Raw genomic sequence first — 27,041 nt, forward strand, 5'->3', positions numbered from 1 at the left:
ACCTACCTTGGCCTTCCAAAGTGCTGGGATTACAGACGTGAGCCACCGTGCCCCGCCTATTTGTCTTTTAATTCTGTTTATAGTATTTTCAACTTACAGAATTTTAAAATATATATACAAATATATAAATATTTTCTTTTGTGATTTTTGTCTTCATTATAGCCCTGCTTAAAAATCCCTCCCCACACTAAGAATATAGAAATATAGACCCGTTTCCTTTTACTGTTTTCATACTTCTGTTGTTTACATAAAACCTATAATCCACTCGCAGTTTGTCACTGATATAAATTGGAGAAATAACTTTACTACTCAAGTGGTTGGCCACATTCCTAACCCTTTGCCTTCCTTTCCTTGATGATTTGAAGTGACTCATTGATTGCACACGAAATCCCTCTACATGTTTAGTCAGGTGAATGACCTGTCTCTTCCGTCACTGGTTGTTTTTGCCACTGTTTTCATTATTACGGCTTCGTGCTGTGTTTTAGTATCTGACAGTTACCTTTTGTAAGAAAATAAGATTTCATAAAATAATACTTTACGTTTATGCAGTTTGAATTAAGGTTTACTAGACAGATAAGTATTGCTTAAAGCAGTGGTTCCCAATCCAGCAGGCATCCACAGGGCTTGTTATAACACAAATCGATGGCCTTAACCCCCTGAGTTCCTAATTGATAAGTCTGGGATGAGGCCTGATAGTTTTATTTTAAAACAAGTTCCCTGTTGCTGCTGATCCAGGGACCACCGTTGAGAACCTCTGCCTTAGAGCAAATACTTGGAAACAAAGAATATGGTCAACATGAGAATGGTTCTGATGCATTGTCTGAACTAGCTCCCCTGTGTACTGTAAGAGTTAGGATGGGCCTGTATGGTTTTTTTTTTTTTGAGCATCTCCCTGATTGTGTCTCTGGCCCTTCTCCCGGCCCGACTTTAAATCCCTGAACCCAGTTGAGCCAAGTAACATCATTCTTTCAGTGAACCTGCAAAGTGCTCAACTTAACTGCATGGCTGCCCTGATAGTTACAAGTGCTGATCCAGCCAGGCTTTGGCCCCTTTCAGACAGAAATCAGAGAAGGGTAAAGATGCAGCGACTTCCTTTGTTGTAGATTCTCATGATTGTCCTTATCTTTAAAGAGAAGGGAGAGCAATCACCGGAAATGCAGCAGAGATCTCTTCTTCGCTTTCCTCATTTCCCACCTCTGTGGCTCTTTAATGGCTTCTTGGTTCATACAAAGGGAGAGTTAATTACTAACACCTGCTTCTGCTTCTCCTTTCCTGCATGACCAGCTCCCTGACTGATAGCCAGCTGCTTTCTTGACAGGAGACTTTTTCCACCTATTCCACACAATCCCAGCATATGTAAAGAAATAAACATAGTTTGAACACTTAAGCCGTATGATATGGACCTCTGTGGAGAAACCTGCATCTTCCTTCATCCTTCATAAAGGAATACACATTCTTTGCAGAAAGTAAAATAGCCTTAGAGGCAGTATCTGCTATGGTTTACACTTCTTTATTAGTTAGAGGTAGTGCACAATTATATTTTACGTGAAATGTGTGGTTTTAGGTATCATATGTTCATTTTCCCTATTTTTTGATACTCTCATTTCTACCACTAACATTTTCTCTTTTTAGGTCACCCAAAACTTAGGTTGAAATTATTTGAATTTCCTTGAGGAATATACCTTCTGGGAATTTAGCCTCTGTGTTTTCCGTTTTCTGGTATCTAAGGCGAACCATGAGAAGACCTCCCATCATAAGCAGATAAGAGTTTGCTGTAAAGTCCACCTTTGCATCCATTCTCTTGTTTGGCATTAACTGAATCAGGCTATCTGTGTGCTGACTCTTGGGGCCACAGAGAAAAAGACACATCTCTTGTATGGAGGACTCATTCTGTATTGATGAAGACAATGCATTTATTAACAATTATAACACATCATGATAAATATTACACTGGAGATAATCAGAGGATGGCTGGGGACAGAAGCCAGGGCACTGCCCTGAGCTTGACAGGGAGACTGATGAGATATAACTCCTAGAAAAAGTGACATTTAAGTGAATCATTGGGAGCAAGGAGAACTTGTGCATGTGTTCATTTCTATTCTTAACTATTATTACGACCATTATTTCATTTTCTTTACTTTTTTTCTTTTTTGGAGGGGGGGGATGAAGTCTAACTTTCTCACCCAGGCTGGAGTACAGTGGTGGGATCTTGGCTCACTGGAACCTCCACCTCCTGGGTTCAAGTGATTCTCCTGCCTCAGCCTCCCGAGTAGCTGGGATTATAGGCGTGCACCACCATGCCCAGCTAATTTTTGTATTTTTAGTAGAGATGGGATTTCACCATGTTTGTCAGGCTGGTCTTGAACACCTGACCTCATGATCTGCCTGCGTTGGCCTCCCAAAGTGCTGGGATTACAGATGTGAGCCACCGTGCCCTGCCTACTTTTTTTTTTTTTTTTTTTTTTTTTTTTTTTTTTGAGACAAGTCTCTATCACCTAGGCTGGAGTGCAGTGGCGGGATCTTGGCTCACTGCAACCTCTACCTCCTGAGTTCAAGTGATTCTCCTGCCTCAGCCTCCCAAGTAGCTGGGATTACAGGCGCATGCCACCACACTTAGCTAATTTTTGTATTTTTAGTAGAGATGGGGTTTCACCATGTTGGCCAGGCTGGTCTAGAACTCCTGACCTCAAGTGATCCACCCACCTCAGCCTCCCAAAGTGCTGGGATTACCAGCATGAGCCACTGCGCCCGGTCTCATTTTATTTACTTTTTGAATAGCAATACATTCACATGTTTGACAGTTCAGTAAGTATGAAAGGGAATATAGAAAAGCTGTCCACCAGTGTGGCTATTTTTCTAATAGCCACATTTTTAAAAGTAAAATGAAACAAATGAAATTAATTTTAATACTATATTTTATTTAACCCAACATATTCAAAATATTATTTCAACATCAAATCAACATAAAAATATATGAATGAGATATTTTACATTCTTTTGTTTATACCAAGTTTTCAAATTGTATGAAGTGCATTTTACATTTACAGGATATTACAGTTTGGAATAGCCACATTTCTAGTACTCAGTATTTGTGTGTGGGTAAGTGGCTGCAGTATGAGACAGCACAGATGCGTAATAATAAATTTTCCTCTCATTTCTAGCCTGAAGCTACTCAGTTTCCCTCCCTAGAGGTAACCATTATTAGTAGTCTCAAGTGTGTTTTTCCACAGTGCATAGACAGGCAATTATAAGCATGCATATGCAAATAATAGGACGGTAATCACACCTCTGTGCATCTTACTTTTTTCACTTAATCTTGGATATATTTCATATCATTACATAGGGAGAAAACTCAATTTTTTTGTTGTTGCTTCAGGGTACCTCATTTTATGGAGGTCACAAATTATTCAATTAGTCCCTATTGATGGGCATTTAGTGGTGTCCAATATTTGATGCTTATGAACAATTTGGGCTACATTTTTAGAGACAAAGAGCAACAGGAGCTAGCTCAGTGAGGATGGGGGAGTGACTTTCTAGAGAATGGGAGTACCAGGAAAGAAGGTATGGAGCACAAGGACACATGGTATTTGAGATAATTTCTTGCGGCTTAAGATGGCTGGAGAATGAAGTGTGTGTGAACACAAGACAGGAGGAGGAGGCTGGAAGGGCAGGAAGAGAACGTATTGCAAACAGTCATGTAATTGTCATATGAAGGGATTTGGACTTCATCCCAAAGGACACGCGTCAAAAGATTTTAAGGAGCAGAGGAGTATAAATAAATGTTTGAATTAATAAATATATGGAAGAGGAGGGACAAATCATACTGCTGAATTCTGATTAAATGTAGAAGGCATGAGAGAAACAGAAAATCACTGTTAGAACACTGCAGTAATAATTGCTGCAGGCAAAATCTACAGATGAGTATTAAAATTAGCGGAGAAAACAGGATATTTGCATAGCCTCAAATTATCTCCTCTAAAATATTTATGAATTTGTGATGGTTTTAACACATGTTCAAATATTCTTTGATACTCCCCCTCCAGGAAGGAGAGCTTAATTCTATGGGATTTACTGATTCATTTCTAATGAACAGGATACGGAAAAGGAAAAATACTACCTTTACAGTGGAGAAACCTGGCAGATACCACCTGAACCACATGGTCAAGGTGAACATCATCAGTGATAAGTCATATTGGAATAGAATACCCCTGACGAATGTGATAAGAAGGGCATTTTGCTTCTATAGTATTCTTCATAAAAACCCATAAACCCCTGTCTAATCATGAAAAAACATTAGAAAAAAAACAAATTGGGCCAGGCATGGTGGCTCACGCCTGTAATCCCAGCACTTTGGGAGGCTGGGGATGCTGAGGCGGGTGGATCACGAGGTCAGGAGATCTAGACCATCCTGGCTAACACAGTGAAACCCCATCTCTACTAAAAAATACAAAAAATTAGGTGGGCATGGTGGCAAGCACCTGTAGTCCCAGCTACCCGGGAGGCTGAGGCAAGAGAATGGCATGAACCTGGGAGGTGGAGCTTGCAGTGAGCCAAGATCCTGCCACTGTACTCCAGCCTGGGCAACAGAGCGAGACTCCATCTCAAAAAAGAAAAGAAAAGAAAAGAAAAAAACAAATTGAAGGATAATCTAAAAAATACCTGACGAGTAGTCTTCAAGAGCATCAAGGTCATGAAAAACAAACAAAGGCTGGGAAACGGTCACTGACCAGGAGAGACCACAGAAATGTGATGACTAAATGTAATTGTGGTCTCCTGATTGGGTCCTGGAATAGAAAAAGTACATTTTGGAGAAAAACTGGGGAAATATGAGTCTGTACTTTAGTTAATATTGTTGTGCCAATGTTAACATCTTAGTTTTCATAAATGTATCATAGTCATGTGAGATGTTAACAATGTGAAGAGATGCCATGATATTCTGTGCTGTCTTTGCAACTATTCTGTAAATCTAAAGTTATTTCAAAACAAAAAGTTAGAAAAAAATCAGGAGAGTGACATGGTTGGAATCACATTTTAGAAGATCCCACTGACTGCACTGGAAAGAGGGCTGGAAGGAGAAAAGAACAGAACAAGAAGGTTGCTACATAAAGTCAAGAGGAGATGATGGAGGGCTAGATGGGAACAGGGCAGCAGGAATATGGGGCCATAGACCTGCTGGGGAGCCCTCTAGAAGGAAACTCAATCAGACCCAGTGATGGTTTGGATGAAAAAGTGAGGGAGTGGGCTGTTGTCAGCCCCTGGGAATTATATAGATAATGATGTTATTTATTGAGATGGAGGAAACAGGAGTAAGAACAGGTTTCAGGGAAACACTAGCTCAGTTTTAGACCTGTTGAGTTTGGAGTACATTTGAGGAATGCAAGTATCCATTAGGCAACTGGGTACATCGACCTACAGGTCAGGAGGGAGACCTGGGTACAGATGATTATAGAGAGTCATGGATGTGGGCCAGGGGCGGTGGCTCACACCTGTAATCCCAGCACTTTGGGAGGCTGAGGCAGGTGGATCACCTGAGGTCAGGAGTTTGAGAACAGCCTGATCAACATGGAGAAACCCCATCTCTACTAAAATATACAAAATTAGCCAGGCGTGGTGGTGCAAGCCTGTAATCCCAGCTACTTGGGAGGCTGAGGCAGGAGAATCGTTTGATCCCGGGAGGCGGAGGTTGCTGTGAGCTGAGACTGCACCATTTCACTCCAGCTGGGCAACAAGAGCAAAACTCCATCTCAAAAAATAAAAATAAAAAAAGAGTCATGAATGTGCAAAGGGTTGGGGCCATTGGAATGATAAGACGGCCCAACAAGGGCAGATAGAGAGGAGACAGGGCCTAGAATATAGGAGTTTAGGAGCTAGGCCCAGGGTGTGTCCAAGGAGTCCAGAGAAATGGTGACAAGGCAATGCTGTCATTAAGAGTCAGGCTCTGGCCAAAGGCTTTTAGGGTCAGAATGCCAACTGCCACCTACTGTTGTGTGACATGGAGCAAATTATTTAATAAGCCTATTATCGTGGTTACATGAATCTATTTTAAAAGTTTTTAAAATAATTTTAATAATACTGGGCTCATACTGCTCAACGAATGTTGGCTAATTAGAGGCAAAGGAAATCTAGAGCCATAGCCCTGGAAGCTACGGGAAGAGAGTGGTTCGAACAGGAGGACATACGTTTCATACCCATTCAGATGGTTATTGTCAAAAAAAGTGGAAAATAATAAGTGTTGTCAGGAGGTAGAGAAATTGAACTTTCGTGCATTGCTGGTGAGAATGTAAAATGGTGCTGCCACTATGGAGAACAGTTTGGTAGCTTCTCAAAAAGTTAAACATAGAATTACCGTATGATTCAGTGATTCTACTCCTAGATATATATCCAAAATAATTAAAAGCAGGGATTCAAATAGATACTTGTACACCCATGTTCATAGCAGCATTATGCATAACAGCCAAATGGTAGAAACAATCCAAGTGTCCATTAACAGATGGATGAATAAACAAAATGTGGTATATCCATACAATGGAATATTGTTTAACCTTATACAAGAATGAAATTTTGATACCTGTTACAGAGTGGATGAACCTTCGGAACATGCTATGTGAAATAAGTCAGACACAAACGGACAAATACTGTAGTGTATGATTCCAATTATATGAAGTACCTAGACCAGGAAAATTCATGGAGACAGAGAGTAGCATAGAGGTTGCCAGGGGCTTGGAGGAGGGGAAATGGAGAGGTAGTGTTCAATGAATACAGAGTTTCTGTTTGGGATAATGGAAAAGTTCTAGAAATGAATAGTGGTGATGGCTGCACAACATTGTGAATATACTTAATGCCACTCAATTGTATACTTAGTAATGGTCAACATGATAAATTTGTGTTGTCTATTTGTCACCACAATATTAAAAGAAAAGGAGGACATGGTTACAGAGAAGTAAATAAGTGCTAAATGATTATCTTTTGAATTTTTTGACACAGGGGCCATTGGTGACCTTTCCAGAGCCCTTGCAGTAGAGCAGAGAGGTCAAAAGATTGCAGTGGATTGAAGGATGATTGAGAAGTCTCTAGACCAGGGGCTGGCAAACTGCTGTCAAATCTGGCCGCCTGCCTGTTTTTACAAATAAAGTTTTATTGGAACACAGCCATACCCGTTCATGTGTGTGTTGTCTGTGGTTGCTTTTGTGCTATAATGGCAGGGTTGAGTAGTTACTACTGAGACCACATGGTCTGTAAAACCTAAAACCATCTGGCCTTTTACAGAAGGTTTCCCAACCCCTGGCTAGACAATACTCCTGGTCTTTCAAGAACTTTGGCTTTCTTAAATAATTCCTGCATTTCTCGTGAGGTTACTCAGTAGATAACTTTCCCCTTCAGTTAGGTAGCAGAACAGACCCAAAGCTGAACTGTAACAATGACTAAGAAGGGGGAAGAGGAAAAATTCATTCCTTTCTTTCCTTAACTGGAGATTTTATCCTCACTATACCTGTTTTTCTCTTATAGCCCTGGAAGAAGGAATGAAAGTTCTTCCCTCCCAGTCACCCGCCAAAAAACTCCCCACTGGTAAATGGTCATGTGACTGGTGATAATAAAGTTTCTGAGATGGCTGCAAACTGCAGTTAGGTTTAAAGTTTCCTCATTAATGCAGGAAAATGCTCATAACCTGAGGCTTTTCAAGTGTTTATTAATTTACTTTCTGGGGCTGGCTGCTGATACTTATTTCAGATCAAAGAGAAAGCCTGTGTCTTTAGTACTTATTGTGTGCCAGGAACTATGCCACATTTTGTGCCTAGGTGAGCTCATTGATAGTCATCATAACCATTGGATGGCATTTCCCTGTTTCACAGGAGGGGAGACTAGGGCTCACCAGGGTTCAATACTCACCCAGAGACACACACGAGAGTTTGAAGTACAACTGGAGTTTAACCCACACCTGCCTAATTCCAGGACCTCAGGGTGTTTCCATTGCACCATGCAGTCATCCTATCCTCTGTGGCCACCAAGAGCCTCAGAATAGCACCTTGAGCCCATTCCGGGCAGAATACATACTTGATGGGTTCTAATCCATTTTAAGCCATGACCCCTGCTATTTCAGGATAACAGGTGACCTTGTAAGGTGTATCTCAAGTGCACTGTAGGCTTGAGGATGACCCTTTTCCCAGCCTGCTCCCCACGCTCCCAAGCCCCACTTTGATGGTTGATGTGAGTCTACTCAGAGGTAGCTCTTATTTCTTTAAAACCATCCTGCATTTCAATGTACTCTGACAGCACTGGGGATTCACTTGTTCCCATCTTACCACCTATTTTTACATTTTCTGCAATAATTCCTCAAGCTCTTGGTTAGGCATAGTGCCCCAGGGATGCAGCAAGAGGGGGATACAATGGCTTCCACAGTCTGTGTCTATACAATTGGTGCACAAACACACATCACCCTTGTAACTTCTTTCCCCGTTGAGGCTGCCCTTGACAATGCAGCTTTTAACTGCCTAGATTTCTGCAACCACCAAATCAGATCTAAAAGGGCACTCAGACATCATTTACCCAACCTTTGTACAAGTGAGAAAAATAAACTGCAGCCAGAGAGGGCTGGCGACTTGTCCAGGCAAACACAGCTTGTCAGCTCCAGATCCTGGACTAGGAAGGCCCTGGCTCTCCCTGTTCCCAGCCTGGAGCTCATCCTGCTGCAATTCACTGCCCCCTCCCTGCCTCAGTTGACGAGGTAGGGGCTGTCCCCCTGCATGTGGAGTACTTACCTTGGAACCCTTTTCATGAATGAGACCAGATGCAGAACTCCACATTGATCATTTCTGTCCCTCCCCTTTCTGCTTTCTGTTAAAGGCAGCCCCCCAGCTCCCAGCTGGCTCCTGTCCCCTCCCCCAGCCGGGAGAAGTTATTACATGAAGAGATCAGCTTACCAGTTTTCTTCAGAACAGAGGCTGAGCTCGAAGCGCCGGGTAGTACAGTGAGGGAGAGCCGAGGGAACCAGCGCGGTGCCTAGCGGAACTCCAGGGCTGGAATCCCGAGACACAAGTGCATCTGCTAGCTGTTAGCACTTGGCAGACGGAGTTCTCCTCTAGGGTAGTTCTAACTTTGGGTAATAATGTTTGTCAGCTACCTGATATTAACATTGCTCCACGTTCAAACAGCAGTGTTAGCAAGACCTGGGGGAGAGGTAAGCCAAATAAAATATCTTGTCAGAAGTTGTATTTTTTTTCAGCATTATATTTCCTCTTCTATCTACCAAGAGGGATCAGGGAATGGAATTTTATGGGGTGCAAAGAGTAATGCTTTATATTACTTTTGTAGGCTTCTCTTGCCTTTTCTTATGTGAAGACTTCTTTTCTTCTTGAAGAATTTTGTAATTTCTAAAATATCATTCTGAAGCTGTCTGTACAGTTGCCACACCGGGAAGCTGCTCTGGCCTTGGTGACAGATGCCTGTAGCACGCACGTTTCTCCTGCTGTAGCAGAAAAAAAAAAAAAAAATGTGCCATGTCAGATTTCGTTAGGGACTGTTACCTTTTGAGAATTTTTCTCTAGTGCTGCAGAGAGAATGTACATGCTAGGGGAATTGCTTTTCTTCCCTGCTTTTGCAACACTTCTCTCTTTTTTTTATTATTTATTTTTATTTTTATTTTTTGCTTTGATGTGCTTGGAAAAATCTGTGCTTAACTTTCTACCATAGGTTTGAAAAGGGATGATGATATATAACAGGGCTAGGAGTATGCCCAGATGTACTTTAGCAGGGAGACATGTTCTAAGCTCATGAGGATGATTTATTATTATTCGTTTAGTTCATATGGTTGTTGGGTACATTTTTTTGTTTTGTTTTTTGGTTTTTTAAACAGCGGTGATACCTCTCGGAGTCAGTTTTTGATGCAGGCAAAGAGATTGGAGTAGATGATCATTGAGCCTGGAGAGGGAAGCACCTTGGTGTATCCACCCTCACCTGCGAACAAGCCTGCAACGTATTTCCCTCATCCACTCGTTTCCTTCCTTACCCTGATGCCTGAGTAACGAAAGGACAGCCTTTCTCCTGCATCCGTCTCCCTCTTTGAAAAGCCAAGTGAAAAGTGTATCTCCTAAAAAGGCCATGAGGCCACTTCACAGCTTTGCTTTTTGTTAGCCTTGTCAGGGACCAAGCAGGCTCTGAAAGCCTAATGTAATTACTTTCCCTTGTCTAAGAAGAGTGGAAGTGGGAGTGCTCCCAAGCCCAGGGCTACAAGGCTAGCTGTGGTTTCAGCAGGCTTGTTGCTCTGTTCAGAACAGACATGCAGCTCAGAGACATGCAGCAACGGGTCATTTGTTGCAGGCTTTTCACCTATTAGTTACTCATGTCCTCTGCTCTGTAGATATTTTCTGGGCCTGTGGAGTGATTGAGCCCTTGAATGGGAGCAGGAGAAACTGAATGGGTGAGTGATGCTGGAAGCTGAAAGCAGACCATTGCCCTCTAGTTGTAGTTGAAGTTCACAATTTCCTTGTTGATTTTTTTAGTGTGTAGAGTAAATGACAAATGGGCTGGCCTCACTCAGCCTGGAGCACTCAAGCAGGCGAGAGGAGAGCTCATATGGAAAATATTTCTATCACCGCTGCATGCACATATGGTCTGGGGAGACCCCCGAACTGAGCAAATCACAGAGCTCCAGCAGCCCCTCAGTGGCGTGCCAATTATTCTTATTAACAGCAAGCAAAGGGCAGGCTTTAGTTACCTGCACACAGCTGGCTCGTGGGGAAGGCCACGCTGGAATGTGTGTGCCCCTAGCCTTGTGTCACGTGCAGAGTGGCAAACGGCTCTGCTTCACCTGCCAATCAGCAAAGCAGATGAAAATTGAAAGGGATTATACAGGCTCACCCAAATCTTGGTGCTTTTCAGACAGTGTTCAGCGTTTGCGAGAAGGCAGGTTTTGTCTTATGAGTTAGAAGTATGTGTGCTTAACATGAATAGCCAGAAAACCCGATCAAAGGTAGTGAGATGCCTGCCCTCCTGCCCCTTTGTTCCACTCTGCTTTGCTAAATAAAGATCCTCTTGGGCCTCTTCCTCTTTTCGTTCTTGCTTTCCCTCTTTCCCCTAGTGTGTGCATGTGAGTGTGCGTGCATGTGTGAGTGCGTGTGTGTTTCTGTGCTGTTGGCTCCAGAATGCCTGAGCTCCTAGGAAATTGTACGATTAGGATTCCTTTTTCCTTCTTGGAAATGAAGTGATGAGGAAGGAGCATGAGTATGAGTAGCCCCCATCTCTTCCTTAAAAAGAATGTAGTTTAGATAGAGCTTTGAAGAATGTGGCATTTATTTATAAGAGCCTCTTTTTTATTGTCGTGTTACTTACAAAACTTACCCATAAACATGTGGCGTCGTCCCTAAGTCACCAAGATTTTCCTTTTCTCTGCCAGCTGGTTTTCTTGCAGGTTTTAATTATCTTCCCTTTGGACGTGCCTAAAAACACATGAGGAAAGGAAGAACGGGTAAGAAAGCGTCATACACCTGGGGGTGCTTGGAGGGCTGTGTTCTCAATGTGGAGCTGGAAGCCAAGCGGCACACTCTGGGAAGCAGTTTACAGTCAGTTTTCTAGGGTGTGAGGTCCTTTCAGATAAGCAGAGCCTGGCAGGTGGTGAGAGGAGGGGTGTGATGCAAAGCAAGCCTTGTTTGGCATCCTGTGGCTGGCACTCTCAGCGCTGGTGACTGTGGTCCAAGGATAGAACAACCTGGTATGGTATCAGTGCATGGGTTGGAGAACAGACACAGAGAAGAACTGTGCCTTCTTTAATTGTCCCAATGCCAGAGCGTTCAACTCAGAACAGTGAGATCATGAGAACCCCTTTGTCCTAGTCAAGGTTAGGGTAGCCACCATATACACTTGTACAGATGGGATGTATCCCCAAAAAGACTGTAAAGGACTTTTAAAGTCAAGCTGGACTTTTGATGCATTTATCAGCGTGGGGAGTGTGCCAATGTTCAGCTTCTTTGCAGGATGCAGCAGAATGGCGGGGAAGGGGAGGTGGGAATGGGAGGGTTGCATTTTCTTTCTTGAACTTGCACTTACCTTCTCAGATAAGACCAACGAGACATTGTTATATGTAGGGACAGGGAGGGAGATGCAACTAGAAATCTACTGCATTCCATATTTGGAATAACGTGATAAATTCTGCAAAGTGTGGTCAAAAAGATGTTCTTTTATTTATTTATTTATTTATTTATTTATTTATTTTATTTATTTTTTTTTTTGAGACGGAGTCTCGCTCTGTCGCCCAGACTGGAGTGCAGTGGCACGATCTCGGCTCACTGCAAGCTCTGCCTCCCAGTTTCATGCCATTCTCCTGCCTCAGCCTCCCAAGTATCTGGGACTATAGGCACCCACCACCACGCCCAACTGATTTTTTTGTATTTTTTAGTCAAGACGGGGTTTCACCATGTTAGCCGGGATGGTCTCGATCCCCTGACCTCATGATCCACCCATCTCGGCCTCCCAAAGTGCGGGGATTACAGGCATAGATGTTCTTTAATTTTGATGGTACAATATGGCCAAACCTATCAAAATAAAAAATAAATATCTTAGCTGCTAATGGGTACAGACAAGGTTTCTTTTCATGGTGATGAAAGCATCTTGGAATTAGGTAGTGGTGATGGTTGCACAATTTTGTGACTATCCTAAAAACTACTGAACCATATCCTTTAAAAGAGCAAATTTTTTGGTATGTAAATTATATCACAATTTTTACGTTAAAAATAAATAAATGTCTTTTGGACCCAGATTTTCCATTTCTAAGACTTTTTATCATATAGGTCTACTCTGAGTGTGTAAAATGTTCTATGAGCCCCCTGTCATAATTAGGCCCTTTCCATCCTACTGTCCTGGTGATCAGGCATGCTGTGCAGGTGTTCAGAAAGAATGAGGTAGCTGTAGATGTGCAATGAAATGACCACCAGGATATGCTTTTAGGTAAGAAAAACAAATTGAATGTGCGTAAAATGCTCCCATTGTGTAAAACGTACTATCGACTACAATCACCATTGCAAATGCGAGCAAGTATATTAACCCTGTGCTGAAAAAAGAAAGGTGAGAAGACCAGATCTTTGTCTTTGGTGAGCTTATACTCTAAAAGGGGCACAGAATAGAGACAGTTAATGATCATGCAATAAGGATCTCTCATTAATTGCAAGAACAATGGGAAGCTACCTAAGAAAGCAAAGAAAGATTCCACAAATGATGACATATTTGAACTGAGGCTTGAAGGGTTGTGTGTTGGGGGTCTTCAAGACAACCCCTATGATTCAATTATCTGCGGTGATTCAGTGACTCAGCATACATTGGCACTCAGCTATGATTTATTACAGTGAAAGTATACGAAGAAAATCAACAAAGGGAAAAGGTTCATGGGGTAAAGTCTGGGGCAAACGAGATGGAAGCTCCCAAGGTTTTTTTTTTTTTTTTTTTTCCCCAGGGAAGGCACACAGGACCCACTTACTTCCCCTAGCAATGGGTTATGACAACACATGGGAAATGTTGCCAGCTAGGAAGCTTGTTAGAGGCCCAGAGCCCAGCATCTTTCCTGGAGCTGACCACATACACAGCCTCTGCCTGCCAGCTAACAAAATTCCAGACTCCCACAGGGAAGGCAGGTGTTCACCATATACCATATTGTCTATACAGTAGAGGCACAGCAAGCACGCCACCCTTATCAGTTCTGGGAATGACGGCAACCCTCCCCAAATCCAAGTTACCAGACGCCAGCCTAGGGCCAGCCTTGTAAGCAGATCTTTTCAAGGAGAGCAGTCAGGTCTGCAATCTTAACTCTCTTCTGATGGATAGGTAAGCATTGTAAGGGGAAAAGAGGGACAGCATTCCAGACAGAGGGAAAACATCTATAGAGCCCCAGAAATAAAAAAGGACATGGCATGTTCTGGAAACAATGCATAGTTCAGATCACAGAAGCATCCATTGTGAGGGGAAGTGGCAGGAAATTTGTCAGTCAGCTCGATCCTGAGAACTAGAGTTTTTCTCTGGGCCTTTGAAAGTTCTCAAAATTCTAGATCTACAGTCTTAAGAGTATCTTTTTTTGACATGTCATTTAGGTCATCATTGCAGGACATTTTCTTCTTCATAAATTATTGAAATTATTTCCTAAGGAGTAAATCAAATTAAATAATTCATGTAGGACTGCTTTGTAAGCAGTGACACCGTTTATTTAAAATACTAGTTGTCACTCTTCGTTCCTAGAGTGTTATTTGTGGCAAATAGAAATGAAGGGTCGGTGTAATGACCTTAATGACTATTTCGTGGTACACAGTTCTCCCTGGCTTTGCCTTTCTTTCTTTTTCTGGTATCTAAAATAGCAAACCAGCTATGTGGAACTCACTTGCTAATGCAAGACTCAAGTTTGAGCCTTGGGTCAATCACTTGGGTGAAAAGTCACCATATGACTTTTCTCATTTAAATGTTTTTGTTGTTGTTGTTGTTGTTGTTGAGACAAAGTCTCACCCTGTCACGCAGGTTGGAGTGTAGTGGTGCGATCTCAGCTCACTGAAACCTCTGCCTCCCAGGTTCAAGGATTCTTCTGCTTCAGCCTCCTGAGTAGCTGGGATTATAGGTGCCTGCCACCATGCTGGCTAATTTTTGTATTTTTAATAGAGACGGGGTTTCACTTTGGTCTCCAACTCCTGACCTCAAGTGATCCGCCTGCCTCGGCCTCCCAAAGTGCTGGTATTATAGGCATGGGCCACTGCACCAGCCTAACAATTTTTTTATATTATAAAAACTGTTGTAAGAACAAATTCATGCAAACAAATACAGAGAGTAAAAGTTAAAGGTTCCTCTTTACCCTCTTTCTCTCCCCTATCCTCCTTCCCTGCCCAGATGAAACCATTGTTAACTATTTAGCGTCTGTCCTTCTAGAACCATTCCTGTACATTTATAAACATAAGGGTATGTGCCTATGTGTGTGTCTGTGGGTTTATGTGCATATGTGTATGTGTGTGCCTATGACTTGCAATGGCAAAGCTTTTCCTTCTTTTCTGATACCTGTGCTTGTTTCTACCTCATGTCTAACTGCATTTGCCAGAGCTTCCAGAATACAGTACTGAATAAGATAAATGAAAGTGAACAATCCTGTCTTCTACTAGACTTTTTTTTTTTTTTTGAGATGGAGTTTTGCTCTTGTTGCCCAGGCTGGAGTGCAATGGCATTATCTCAGCTCACTGCAACCTCCGCCTCCCAGGTTCAAGTAATTCTCCTGCGTCAGCCTCCCGAGTAGCTAGGATTACAGGTTTTGCACCACCACACCCAGTTAATTTTTGTATTTCCAGTAGAGACTGGGCTTCATCATGTTGGCCAGGCTGGTCTCGATCTCCTGACCTCGGGTCATCCACCCGCCTCGACCTCCCAAAGTGCTGAGATGAGCCACCACGCCCCGCTCTTCCAGACTTAAATGGGAATGTTTCTAATATGTCATCACTAAGTATGATACCTATCAGAGGTTCAGGTAGATACATTTTATCCAGTTACAAGTTTATTTCTAAGTTTTTATCAGGAGTGATTGCTGAATTTTATCAAATATTGTTTGCCTTTGTCAAAATGCTCATATGAGTTGTTTCCATTAATCTACTTACATAGTGAATATATTATGAATTTCTTAATGTTGGACTGTCTTTGCATTCTTGGAATTAACTATCTTAATGGTTTCTTCATTAAATTTACTACTGTATTTGATTTATAAATATTTTAAATTTTTTCTTCTTTTTAAATAAATGGTATTGGCTCTTGGCTATATTTTATTGTGCTAGACCAGGGTTTTAATAGTTTTGTAAAATCAATTCAGAAATCTTTTGTCTTTTTGTATGCTTTGAAGCAGTTTTGTTTTGTTTTGTTTTTTTTGTTTTGTTTTGTTTTTGAGACAGAGTCTCGCTCTGTCGCCCTCACGCCATTCTCCTGCCTCAGCCTCCCAAGTAGCTGGGACTACAGGCACCTGCCACCATGCCCAGCTAATTTTTTTTTTTTTTTTTTTTTTTTTTTTTTGTATTTTTTAGTAGACACGTGTTTCACTGTGTTAACCAGGATGGTCTCCACCTCCTGACCTCGTGATCCGCCCACCTCGGTCTCCCAAAGTGCTGAGATTACAGGCGTGAGCCACCGCGCGTGGCCTGGTTTTTTTGTTTTGTTTTGTTTTATTTGAGACAGGATCTCACTCTGTCACCCAGGCTGGAAGTGCAGTGCCCCAATCACATCTCACTGCAGCCTCAACCTCCCAGGCCCAAGTAATCCTCCTGCCTCAGCCTTCCAAGATGCTGGGACTACAGGCATGCGCCACCATGCCCGGCTAATTTTTTACTTTGTGTAGAGACAGGGTCTCACTGTGTTACTGTGTTGCCCAGACTGGTCTTGAACTCCTGGACCCAAGTGATCCTCCCACCTCAGACTCCTTGAGTACTAAGATTACAGGTGTGAGCCACCACACCTAGCCTCTGAAACAGTTTAAACAACCAAGGAGTTACCCCTTTTTTTTTTTTTTTTTTTTTTTGAAGGTTTGCTGAACTCAATCGTAATACTGTCTAGCTCTTTAGTGGAGTGATGGTATTTGAGTATTTTTTTAACCATTTATTTTATTTCTTAAAAAGGTATAATACTGAATATGTGTAGGAGAACATATGTAATATATAAGCAATTATGAAGTAGAATAATAAAGCAAACACCTATGAACTCACCACACAACTAAAGAAATCAAAATTCCCAGTACTGTACGCTACTCCCCACTCATGTCCTCCTTGCTTCTCTCCACGAGAGACAACCATCCTGAATTTTATGGTTTGCACTTCATTGCTTTTATCTATAATATAATCACAGGTGTATGTGTGTCTAAAGGATATACTGTTTGGGCCAGGTGCAGTGGCTCATGCCTCTGATCCCAGCACTTTGAAAGGCTGCTTGCTAGAACTTCCAGAATACAATACTGAATAAGAGAAATAGAAGTGAACATTTACTTTTTTGTTTGAAGGGTTGACCACTTGAGGTCAGGAGTTCGAGACCAACCTGGCCAACATGGTAAAACCCCATCTCTACTAAAAGAATACAAAAATTGGTTGGGCAAGATGCTGCATGCCTGTAGTCCCAGCTACTCAGTAGGCTGAATCAGGAGAATCACTTGAATCCAGGAGTTGGAGGTTGCAGTGAGCTGAGATGGTGCCATTTTGTACTCCAGCCTGGGTGACAGTGAGACTCCATCTCAAAAAAAAAAAAAAAAAACCAAGCCCAAAAAGAACATACTGTTTGATCTTGTTTGGTTTTGAGTTGTGTAAACATGGTATCTTGATTTTTTTTTTATTCAACTTGATGTTTGTATTTGACATGGTAATATTTGTAGCAGTGGTTCATTCATTTTCAGTGCTAGATAGTATTCTACAATATGAATATATAATCTTTTTACCTGTTGATAGATATTTGGGTTCCTTCTAGGGTGTTTTTCCTATTACAAACAATGCTGCTATGAACACTTTGTAACATGTCTCCTCATATATCTTTGCAAGGATTCCTTTAGGACGCATGCCTAGGAGTTGAATTAGTGGGTCATGGAGAATATGTTTGTTTAACTCTACAATTAATATCAGATTGCTTTCCACAGCAGTTTTATTAGTTTTCATTTCCACTTGTAGAGTGTAAAAGTTCTCAATGATTTATCTCCTTTCCAGTATTAGGTATTATCAGACAGGTTAATTTTTACTTATATATAAGATATAAAATGGTGTCAGTGTATGCTAATGGACATTTCTCTGATCATTAACTATTGATAAAGTATAATGTTTACGTGTATACATATCATTCACGTTTCTTCTTCTGTGAAATGCCTGTTTGTATTTATTTTCTGGTTTTAAATTTAGTTATTTGCTTTTTCACTACTGATTTAAGAGTCTTTTGTGTATTTTGAATATGAACCCTCTGCTTTTTATTCCATGTAATATTTTCTCCACCTTATGACTTGTAAAGTGTCTTTAGCTAAACAGAAGTCCTTGATTTTAGTGTATTTGAATGTATCCGTTTTATTTCTTTGTGTTAACACTCTCTTTTTCTGTTTAGGAAATTATTGATCCCAAGGTTATAGACATATTCTCCTATATTGCTTTCTAAAATTATTGAAGTTTTGCACTTCACAGTTAAGTTTTTATACGCTTGGAATTAAATTTTCTGTATAGGGTAAATAAGGGATCTAATTTCATTTTTCATTAAGGGATCTAATTTTCTTTTTTCCCCATTTTGGCAATGAGTTACTACAGGAACATTTATTGAATAGTCTTTCCCTTTCAACAAATTTCCAGGGCCATTTCTTTTCAGTACCAAGTTTCCATATACATGTTTATCTTTTTCTGGCCTCTGTATTTGCTCCATTGGACATTTCTATGTCTGTACAAGTAACCTGCTGTCTTAATTACTACAGCCTTATAATAAATCTCCATCTGTGTAGGGCAAATCAGTTCATATTATTTGGGAGTGTCTTAGTTATTCTTAGACATTTGTTCTTCCTTATGAAATCTGAAATTATCACATCAGTTTTCCTTGAAAAATCCTTTAAGAATTTTTATCAGTATTGTATTGAGTCTATCGATTAACATGAGAACACTAAAATCATTCTAATATTGAGCCATTCTATCTATGAACATAGCATATAAGCTTTACATTTATTTAAGTCTTCTTTGACATTTTCTAATAAAGTTTTACAATTTCCTATGCAAAAATCTTATACATCTTTATTTTATATTTAATCCTAAGTACCTTGTTATTTTTTATTATAAATTATGTGTATGTTTTCCTAATTAATTTTTTCTTTTGGTTGCTAATGCTTAGAAGTCCAAATGATCATCTGGCCATGGTGGCTCATGCTTGTAATGCTAGTAGCACTTTGGGATACCGAGGCAGGCAGATCATTTGAGCCCAGGAGTTTGAGACCAGCCCTGGGTGAAACCCATCTCTACAAAAAAAAAAAAATTGAAAAACAGAAAAAAGGCTAGCTAGGCATGGTGGTGTGTGCCTATATTCCCAGCTACTGAAGAGGCTAGGGTGGGAGGATTACCTAAACACAGGGAGGCTGAGGCTGCAGTGAGCCATGATCATACCACTTCACTCCAGCCTGGGTGGCAGAGTAAGACCCTGTCTTTAAAAAAAAAAAAGTACAACTGATCTTACATCAAAAAAGCTTTCTAAACTCTTATTAATTTAAATCAATTTTATGTAGGAACTTTTGTAATTTCTAGTACATAATTATGTAATCTGTGAATAATGGCCATTTTTCCTTTTCCAAACTCTTACATATCTAATTTCTTTTTTAATGGCCATTTTGAGTTTACTTTCCAATTTTTATAATTTTTATTTCTTAACCTTTGCACTGGCTAGAACCTCCAGCAAAATGTTGAATTGAGGCAGTGCTATTTTGCTCCCGATTTGCTCAAGAGAACACTTCTGACATTTTGCCATTAAAAATCAAGTTTGCTGTAAGTTTATGCTTGTATTAGCTTGATAAACCCTCTTCTATTCCCAGTGTACTAAGAGATTTATTTTTTAATCATGAACATGTGTTGAATTTTATCTAACACATTTTCTCTATTAAGATGATCATTTGGTTTTACTTTTTTAATCTGTCAGTGTGATAAATTACAGAAACAGATTTTATAATGTTAAACTATCCTTGCATTCCAGAGATAAATCCAACTTGGTTATGATATATTTCTATTTTTATTAAATTAATTTTATAGCATGACTATTTTTAAGAGGGTTCTATATTTCCAAATCTATATTTGAGAGTGCCTGTAAATTTTTCTTTCTTATGCTGTACTTTCCTGTTTTGTTATAAGGCTATACCTGTCTTATAAATTCATTTCAGAAGTACCGCTGTGTTTTCTAATGTCTGGAGGATTTTCTATAATATAAAATTATTATAATTTATTCTTAGAAAGTCACCTAAAAAAACTGGCTAAGCCTGATGTGTTTTTCCCCCCTGTAAGGACATTTTAAACCACTGATTATTTTTATTTAATCATTATAGGAGTATTAAGGCTTTCTATTTATTCTTGGAAAATGTTTAAAAGTTAAATATGTCTAGGAATTTGTCCATTTCATCTACGTTTTCCAGTTTATTAACATAAATATGTTCATTATATCTTCTAATTATCTGCAGCATCTGCAGATCTCCAGATACTAATATTTCCTAATATTGTTCAATTGTGCCTTTTATTTTATTAACCATTCTTTCCAGAATACTGTAAATTTTACTAATCTTCATTAAAAAATCAACTTTTGGCATTGTTGTTCCTCTGCATTGGAGCTTTGTTTTCTTCCATTCAATTCTGCTTTTATTTTTCTTTCTACTTTCCTCAGGTTTATTCATGTCGTCGTTTTTTCTTTAACTGTAGTAACTTTTAAAATATATGTGGGCCGCATGCATGGCTCACGCATGTAATCCCAGCACTTGGAAAGGTCGAGGCAGGCAGATCACTTGAAGTCAGGAGTTCAAGACCAGACTGGCCAACATGGCAAAACACCATCTCTACTAAAAATATAAAAATTAACCAGGCATGGTGGCTGGCACCTATAGTCCCAGCTTCTTGGGAGGCTGAAGCAGGGGAATTGCTTGAACCCAGGAGGTGGAGGTTGCAGCGAGCTGCAACTGAACCATTGCACTCCAGCCTGGCTGACAGAATGAGACTCTGTCTCAGAAAAAAAAAAAAAAAATACATATATATATTTGTGTGTGTGTGTGTGTGTGTTCAGCTCATTTATTTTTAGCCTTTAATCTGTTCTAATGTAAGTGTTAAAGATGACAATTTTTTCTTGTAGTATTACTTATGTTGCATCTCTTAAGTTTTGATATACAGTATTTTTACTATTATTCAGTTTTAGGGTTTTTTGTTTTGTTTTGAGACAGAGTCTTAATCTGTTGCCCAGGCTGGATGGCAGTGGCAGGATCACACAGCTCATGCAGCCTCAACCTCCTGGGCGGAAGTGATCCTTCCACCTCAGCTTCCCCAGTAGCTGGGACCACAGATACATGCCACCATGTCTGACTAATTTTTAAAAATTTTTTGTAAAGGTGGGGTCTTTCTGTGTTGACCAAGCTGATCTTGAACTCCTGGGCTCGAGCAGTCCTCCACCTTGGCCTCCCAAAGTGCTGGGATTACAGGCATGAGCCACTGCCTCTGGCCTCAGTTTTAAATATTTTTTTAAATTGTCATTATGATATTTTCTCTGACCCAAGCATTATTTAATTATATTTTTAAGTATGGAGGGTTTTGGTGTTTTTTAAAATTCGAAACTAATTTCTAACTTGATTGTGTTGTGGTCAGAGAATGTGATATGTGCGATGCTGATTCTCAGATTTGTTGAGACTTGCTTTATGGCTTAGCATGTGAACAGCCTCTGTAAACAGGCCAAGTGTGCTTGAGAAAAATGTTTGTTTTGATGAACATTCTTGATAATTGGTTCAGAGACTTTTATATTTCTATTAAATCAAGGTTGTAGATTAGGTTGTTCAAGTCTTCTGTGTCTTTTCTAATGTATGTCTGCCTCATCTGTCAGTATTCAAAGAGTTGAAACCTCCCACCAGCATCTTTGTTGACCGGTGGAGGGGTGGGGCATGGCTGACCTCAGCATTCTTCAGGCAGTCTTTTCCTTGATGTTAGTGGCTACTCTAGCTTTTGCTCATTGTACCTGTGGTTTCTGAGTTTAGAATTTTTTCATCTCTGCAATAGTCTGTTTTGGTGGTTTCTTCTGCTGTGGTTTCTTGCCAACATAAACTTTCTAATATCCAGAAATTCTTCAGAATGTTTTATCTGCTAATCATATCCTTTCTTGTTTTATAGTTGTTGTTACAACTTGTGTGTGTTTTCTGTGATTTTAATGGAATTTTGCAAAGGAAAGAGGAAAACGAATACCTTTGCTCAGTCTGCCATCTTGACCCTACATAAGGCACATTTTTATCCTTCTTTTCCTCCTTTTTTTTGCAACAAGTGTTTATTGGGCAAGTAATTTTTCTAGACCTCTGCTTCTCTACCTATAAAATGGGAAGAAGAAGAATATTGCAATGATATATAAGGAACATTAATAAGATAATGTTCATGAAAGTGCTTTGCAAACTGTAAAGATCTATTCAAATGCAAAGGATGGCCTTTAGTTCCTTACTTTAACTCACTCTCACAATTTTGTGTAGCCAGTGTTATAAAGCAGCTCAGCTACATTAGAGAAAAGTGATTGTGATTGGCATATCGTGAGAGGCTCAGACAAAATTTTATTGTTACTTCTTGAGAAAATTTATTGCCAAGAAACTATTGAATACCTTAAGAGAAAGTCACATATTTAATAAATGGAAATATTATTTAGTCTAAAAACTAATGCTACAATGAGTATCTTTTTTCCTCCCTGTTTTCTTATACCATACTTTTGACATGCATACTCAATTAGGCATTTCTCCTTTAAAAATAAATTTTTTTTACTTAAAAAACCTTATTTGCTGATTCAGCATATTCAATAAATTTATTTACTTTAGCTTAGAAAGTTAATATGAACCAAAAGAAAGAATGCTGGAATTTCAACCGAGGCATATTTAAGGGACAAAATGAGTAATTGATGTAAAAGACAGAGTGGTTTATATTAGAATGTATTGAATTCTGCCTGACTACAATATTTTTCATGTTCCTACATTGCACCAAGGCAAAATAAACAATTCTGAATTAAATTCAGCAACCATGCATTGAGTGCTACTTTTTGTGTCAAGTTTTGTGCTGAGAGCTATGGAATTAATAAAGAGGTGAGACCCGATCTGCCCTCTAAAGACAGGAAACAACAAATAGGTTAGTGAAGGCTAAAATATAAATTACTCTGATAAACATATCACACCCTTTTGTGAGATCAGGAACAGCTTATGGAGAGAGCAGCATTTGAAATGGGATTGAAGAATGCTTAGGGGTTTTGTAGGCAGATATTAGAGGAAGGCATTCCAAGTCATTTTTGTAAATGTTCTGTGGAAGCTTGTAAAGATGTACTTTCCATTTGTATTATAAATATAGTTGTATATAATACGTGTGCAATTTTCCATGTAACTATATCATTTCTTTTCTCCATGTGGGTATGTTCTTATATTTCTTAGGTTCTACTAGAAGTCACTAAAATTAAGTGACTTCCTAAGTATGTTCCAGCCTTAACCTTATCTGAATCTAGGAGTAACCACTAAACTACAAACGCATATCATAAACCCTTGAATAGTGTTGATGTCTTATGTATAGTGGGAGAAAATCCATGAGCTTTGAAACACACAGGCCTGAGCTTGAATCTCTGGTTCTTGCTTAGGCAAGCTACAAGTAAGTTCCCTAAGCATCATTCTCTTTATCTTTAAAGTGAGAGGGTCTTGTCAATATCATAGAGTTGTAGTGAAGATTAAGGAGATGATTTCCATAAAGTGTTTGGTACAAGAATATGCTCAATGAATGGCAGCTATCATTATTATTAAAAAATTGATCTCTCAAGCCTAATGGAGAAAGATTGTTTAGATAGACTAGGGGAATTGTGTAAATCTGTGAGCTGGTATTTGTCCAATTGACGTAGAACGCAAAGTGAGAAGAATGAGAGGGAATTAATACGGAGTTGGGGTGAGGGCATCACCCATAAGCATATAAAAGACAAATCTGGGATCCTAGAGAGGGGAGGTATACAGTCAAGAATCCGGAGTGTAGCTCCAAATTCCTTAACCAAATCTGATGACCCACAGGCCCCGATTGGAGAGAAACAAGAAAATATCTAGGATGCTTTAAAATGGGATGATAGGGTGAGCAATTGAGAAAGAAGAAAGAGCAAAAACCAGGATTTCCAAAGCTGCAAGTGTCCATACCCTCCCAGGTGGAGAAGGAGGGGCTGGGAAGTCACTGGGATTTTCTCAGCAAAGGGTGAACCAAGGACTCATTTTAAAATACACACACACACACACACACACTCTCACACACACTCTTTCTCTCTCTTTCTCTCTCTCTCTCTCCCCCCTCTAGAGCCAGAAAGTGATGTTAAGCACCAAATTCTAGTGTCTTGAATCATTTAATAAGGAACCTTAGAGATAATCTAGTCTAACCTACTAATTTTACATATGAGGATAATGAACTTTTTGGAAATTATGTGGTTTGCCCAGGACCACACAGTTACTTAACCCAGAGCTGGAGGGTGAATGGTCTAGAAACAAAATAATCTTGACACACCCAGTTGTGGCTTCTGAGATCTTTAGGCAAGGGAAAGCTTGGGGGTACTTGGAAGAGAGTATTTGTGGTTTTAAATCAGATACAGTTTAAATCAGATGCATTAAATGTGTTCAAAGCTATATTTGTAAGATACCTCAGCTGCATAGTTTGTTCTGCAAGTATGTTTGCGCTGTAGAGATGGTTAGATTTGTGCACCAACCATCTGAGTGTGTTGGAAGGTGGTAGGGAAGGAAGGGAAGGGGTGAAACCATGCCTCCTCATTAATCAACTTATCATATTATGATTAATCAACGTATTATTTGCAGAGAGCCTACCATGCGCCAGGCATATTCTAAGTGGTTTGCATATATGCCGATAAGCCAGACAGACAAATATCGTGACCTCACATTCTGACGCTCTTGCTCCTGGAAGAATAGCAGAAAAGCAGGAACCTGAGAACTGCCAGTGCCTAGATGTGATGTTATGTCCATTTCACAGTTCCTGCTTCCTGCCTGTTCCAAGTCCTACCTCTTCCAGAACACCTAAGCACACCATCTCTGGTCCTTTTTTTTTTTTTTTCCTGAAATGGAGTTTCACTCTTGTTGCCCAAGCTGGAGTACAATGGTGCAATCTCGGCTCACTGCAACCTCCGCCTCCTGCGTCTAAGCAATTCTCCTGCCTCAGCCTCCCGAGTAGCTGGGATTATAGGCGCGTGCCACCATACTCAGCTAATCTTTTGTATTTTTAGTAGAAACAGGGTTTCGCCATGTTAGCCAGGCTGGTCTCCCAACTCCTAACCTCAGGTGATCCACCCGCCTCAGCCTCCCAAAGTACATCTCTGGTCTTTAAATGCCCTTTGCTGTATATTCTATAACATCAAGTCTCAGATCTGGTTTGACCTCAGTTGCTTTCTTAGTAGTTTTCCCCTATGAACATTCTGGTCTCCCAGTAAGCCTGTAAGCAGCTGAGGCTGGGAAACCATCTCTTATATCCCACATCATCCTATGGTGCACAGCGCTGGACACATGATGCATGAGTGTAGCGCATGTTTAGTGAACCTTTACATCACCACACTGGAGCAGAAAAGCTGTATCATGACTGATGAGGACCCCCATCAGAGGCAAGAGGCATGGTAGACTCTTGCCAGGGGACGCACTAGCAAAACCACTCTGGAAATCCCGGGTAGTAAAGACTCTTTTGGTACCTTGGAGGCAACTCACTTGGAACCGTATCTTCTAAATGCTCTGGAAACCTATCCAAAGGCAATTAAAATCACAAATGCCACTGAAAACATCTAAGAACTATGTGTAAGCACATTGGGATAGTCAGGTAAAGGCGGCCCTCTAATTATGAAGCATTTTGATAATTAATAGAATTCTAAGCCAAAGCTTAAATCCGGATACACAGGATAATGGTTAAGCCAAATAACACTTAATCATTTTAGCTCTTATTCTTGATAAAGACAACACACTAAAGTAGACAGTAAAGAAAAAGTCCACATCTTTTTATTGGGTCCAAATAACCTGATTGTAAATACTTAGCCTCTGATTTTCATGTTTCAGAATATGTATATTAATGACCTTAGTAGATATGGCTTTGTCCAGCCTCAAAAAGGGTTGCTGTCCAGCCAGGGCCCCTTTCTTTCCAGTTACTGCTCCCATCTCCTTTAAGTATATTCAACTGGTGAGTGAACTTTTTTTCCCATGTGACAGATGTGTGCTGAGGCCCTAACATGCACCAGACCTCAGATGTGCTGACTCATACATTCGAGGCAGCCCTGACTTGTTGTGGGGGTGTGGGGTGGGCTTTTCCATCAGTTCATGCATTCGCGGCAGCCCTGACTTGTTGTGGGGGTGTGGGGTGGGCTTTTCCATCAGTTCATACATTTGAGGCAGCCCTGACTTGTTGTGGGGGTGTGGGGTGGGCTTTTCCATCAGTTGTGTTGGTTGATGTGCCAGTCAGCCAATTTCAAATTGCACTCAGTTTTCTTCATTTTGCTTTTCTATATTAAAAACTAAATAGTTTTTTGCAGCATCGTAGAATAGATTAGAAACTAAGACTTCTGTTTCCCAATTTATAAAACTGGACAAGTGTATTTTCAGTGATTCTACAATGTTTCTGCCCATTTTTCCCTCCTCGGGAAGTTGTAGAGGTAAGATGCCCTATTGCCGCTATGCCAATGTTGGGCATTATACCAGAAACGGAAGATTCAAAGATGGGCCCCCCCTCCTAGAAGGCCCTCCAGCGGAGCAGAGGCTCCCAGAGAGGACCGTAATCCAGTGTGAAAACTATTGTACTGTGTGTCAATCAAGTGTCATGAGAACACACATGACAGCATGGCTGATTCTGCTGAGGAAAGTCAGGGAATGTTTCACAGCAGAGAGGGCATTTAGGTTAGGGCGTGTTGAATAAGTAGGAGTTTGTCAGTTGAAGAAGATTGGAGGCGGAAGGGGAGGAAAGTAAACTTTTCGGGCAGAGGGAAAAGCAGGTGCAAAGGCCGGAAGTCGGTACAAGTTCAGATTCCATTACCCCAAATCCTTGAGACTCAGATGTGTTTCAGAATTTGGATTCTTTTGGATATTCCACATATTGTATGTTGTATGTAATATAATACATATTGTATATTATAATATATTGCATAATATATAACATCCCCAGCAAGTTCTAGTCAAACACATGAATATATCCAAGATGAAAAGGTTGAATAGTCACACTAAATGGGATTAATGAAGACTGTCATTGATAATGTCACATCAGTTAAGTCATGTTTTGTGGCCAAATGAGTTTGAACACCAAACTTACAAAAAGAACAAAAAACAACAACCAAAAGAACACCTTAGGTTTTTAAGC

The 27,041-nt window shown here is 40.3% G+C and overlaps 1 protein-coding gene across 2 annotated transcripts in view; it reads left to right on the forward strand.

Moving 5' to 3' along the window:
* THSD4 (thrombospondin type 1 domain containing 4) overlaps nucleotides 1–27,041 on the forward strand; it is a 664,019-nt gene that overhangs the window by 420,192 nt on the left and 216,786 nt on the right. Inside the window, exon 1 of one of the 2 annotated variants that reach the window (XM_008016049.3) lies at nucleotides 8,929–9,175. The exons of the other annotated variant lie outside the window; for it this stretch is intronic. Coding sequence (XP_008014240.1) covers nucleotides 9,104–9,175 — 72 coding nt within the window. The 5' untranslated portion in view covers nucleotides 8,929–9,103. Of the gene's footprint in view, nucleotides 1–8,928; nucleotides 9,176–27,041 lie in introns of those variants that run through there. 2 annotated transcript variants of the gene reach the window in all.

This window comes from Chlorocebus sabaeus, chromosome 26 (genome assembly GCF_047675955.1).
Source record: "Chlorocebus sabaeus isolate Y175 chromosome 26, mChlSab1.0.hap1, whole genome shotgun sequence".
Taxonomy (NCBI): domain Eukaryota; kingdom Metazoa; phylum Chordata; class Mammalia; order Primates; family Cercopithecidae; genus Chlorocebus; species Chlorocebus sabaeus.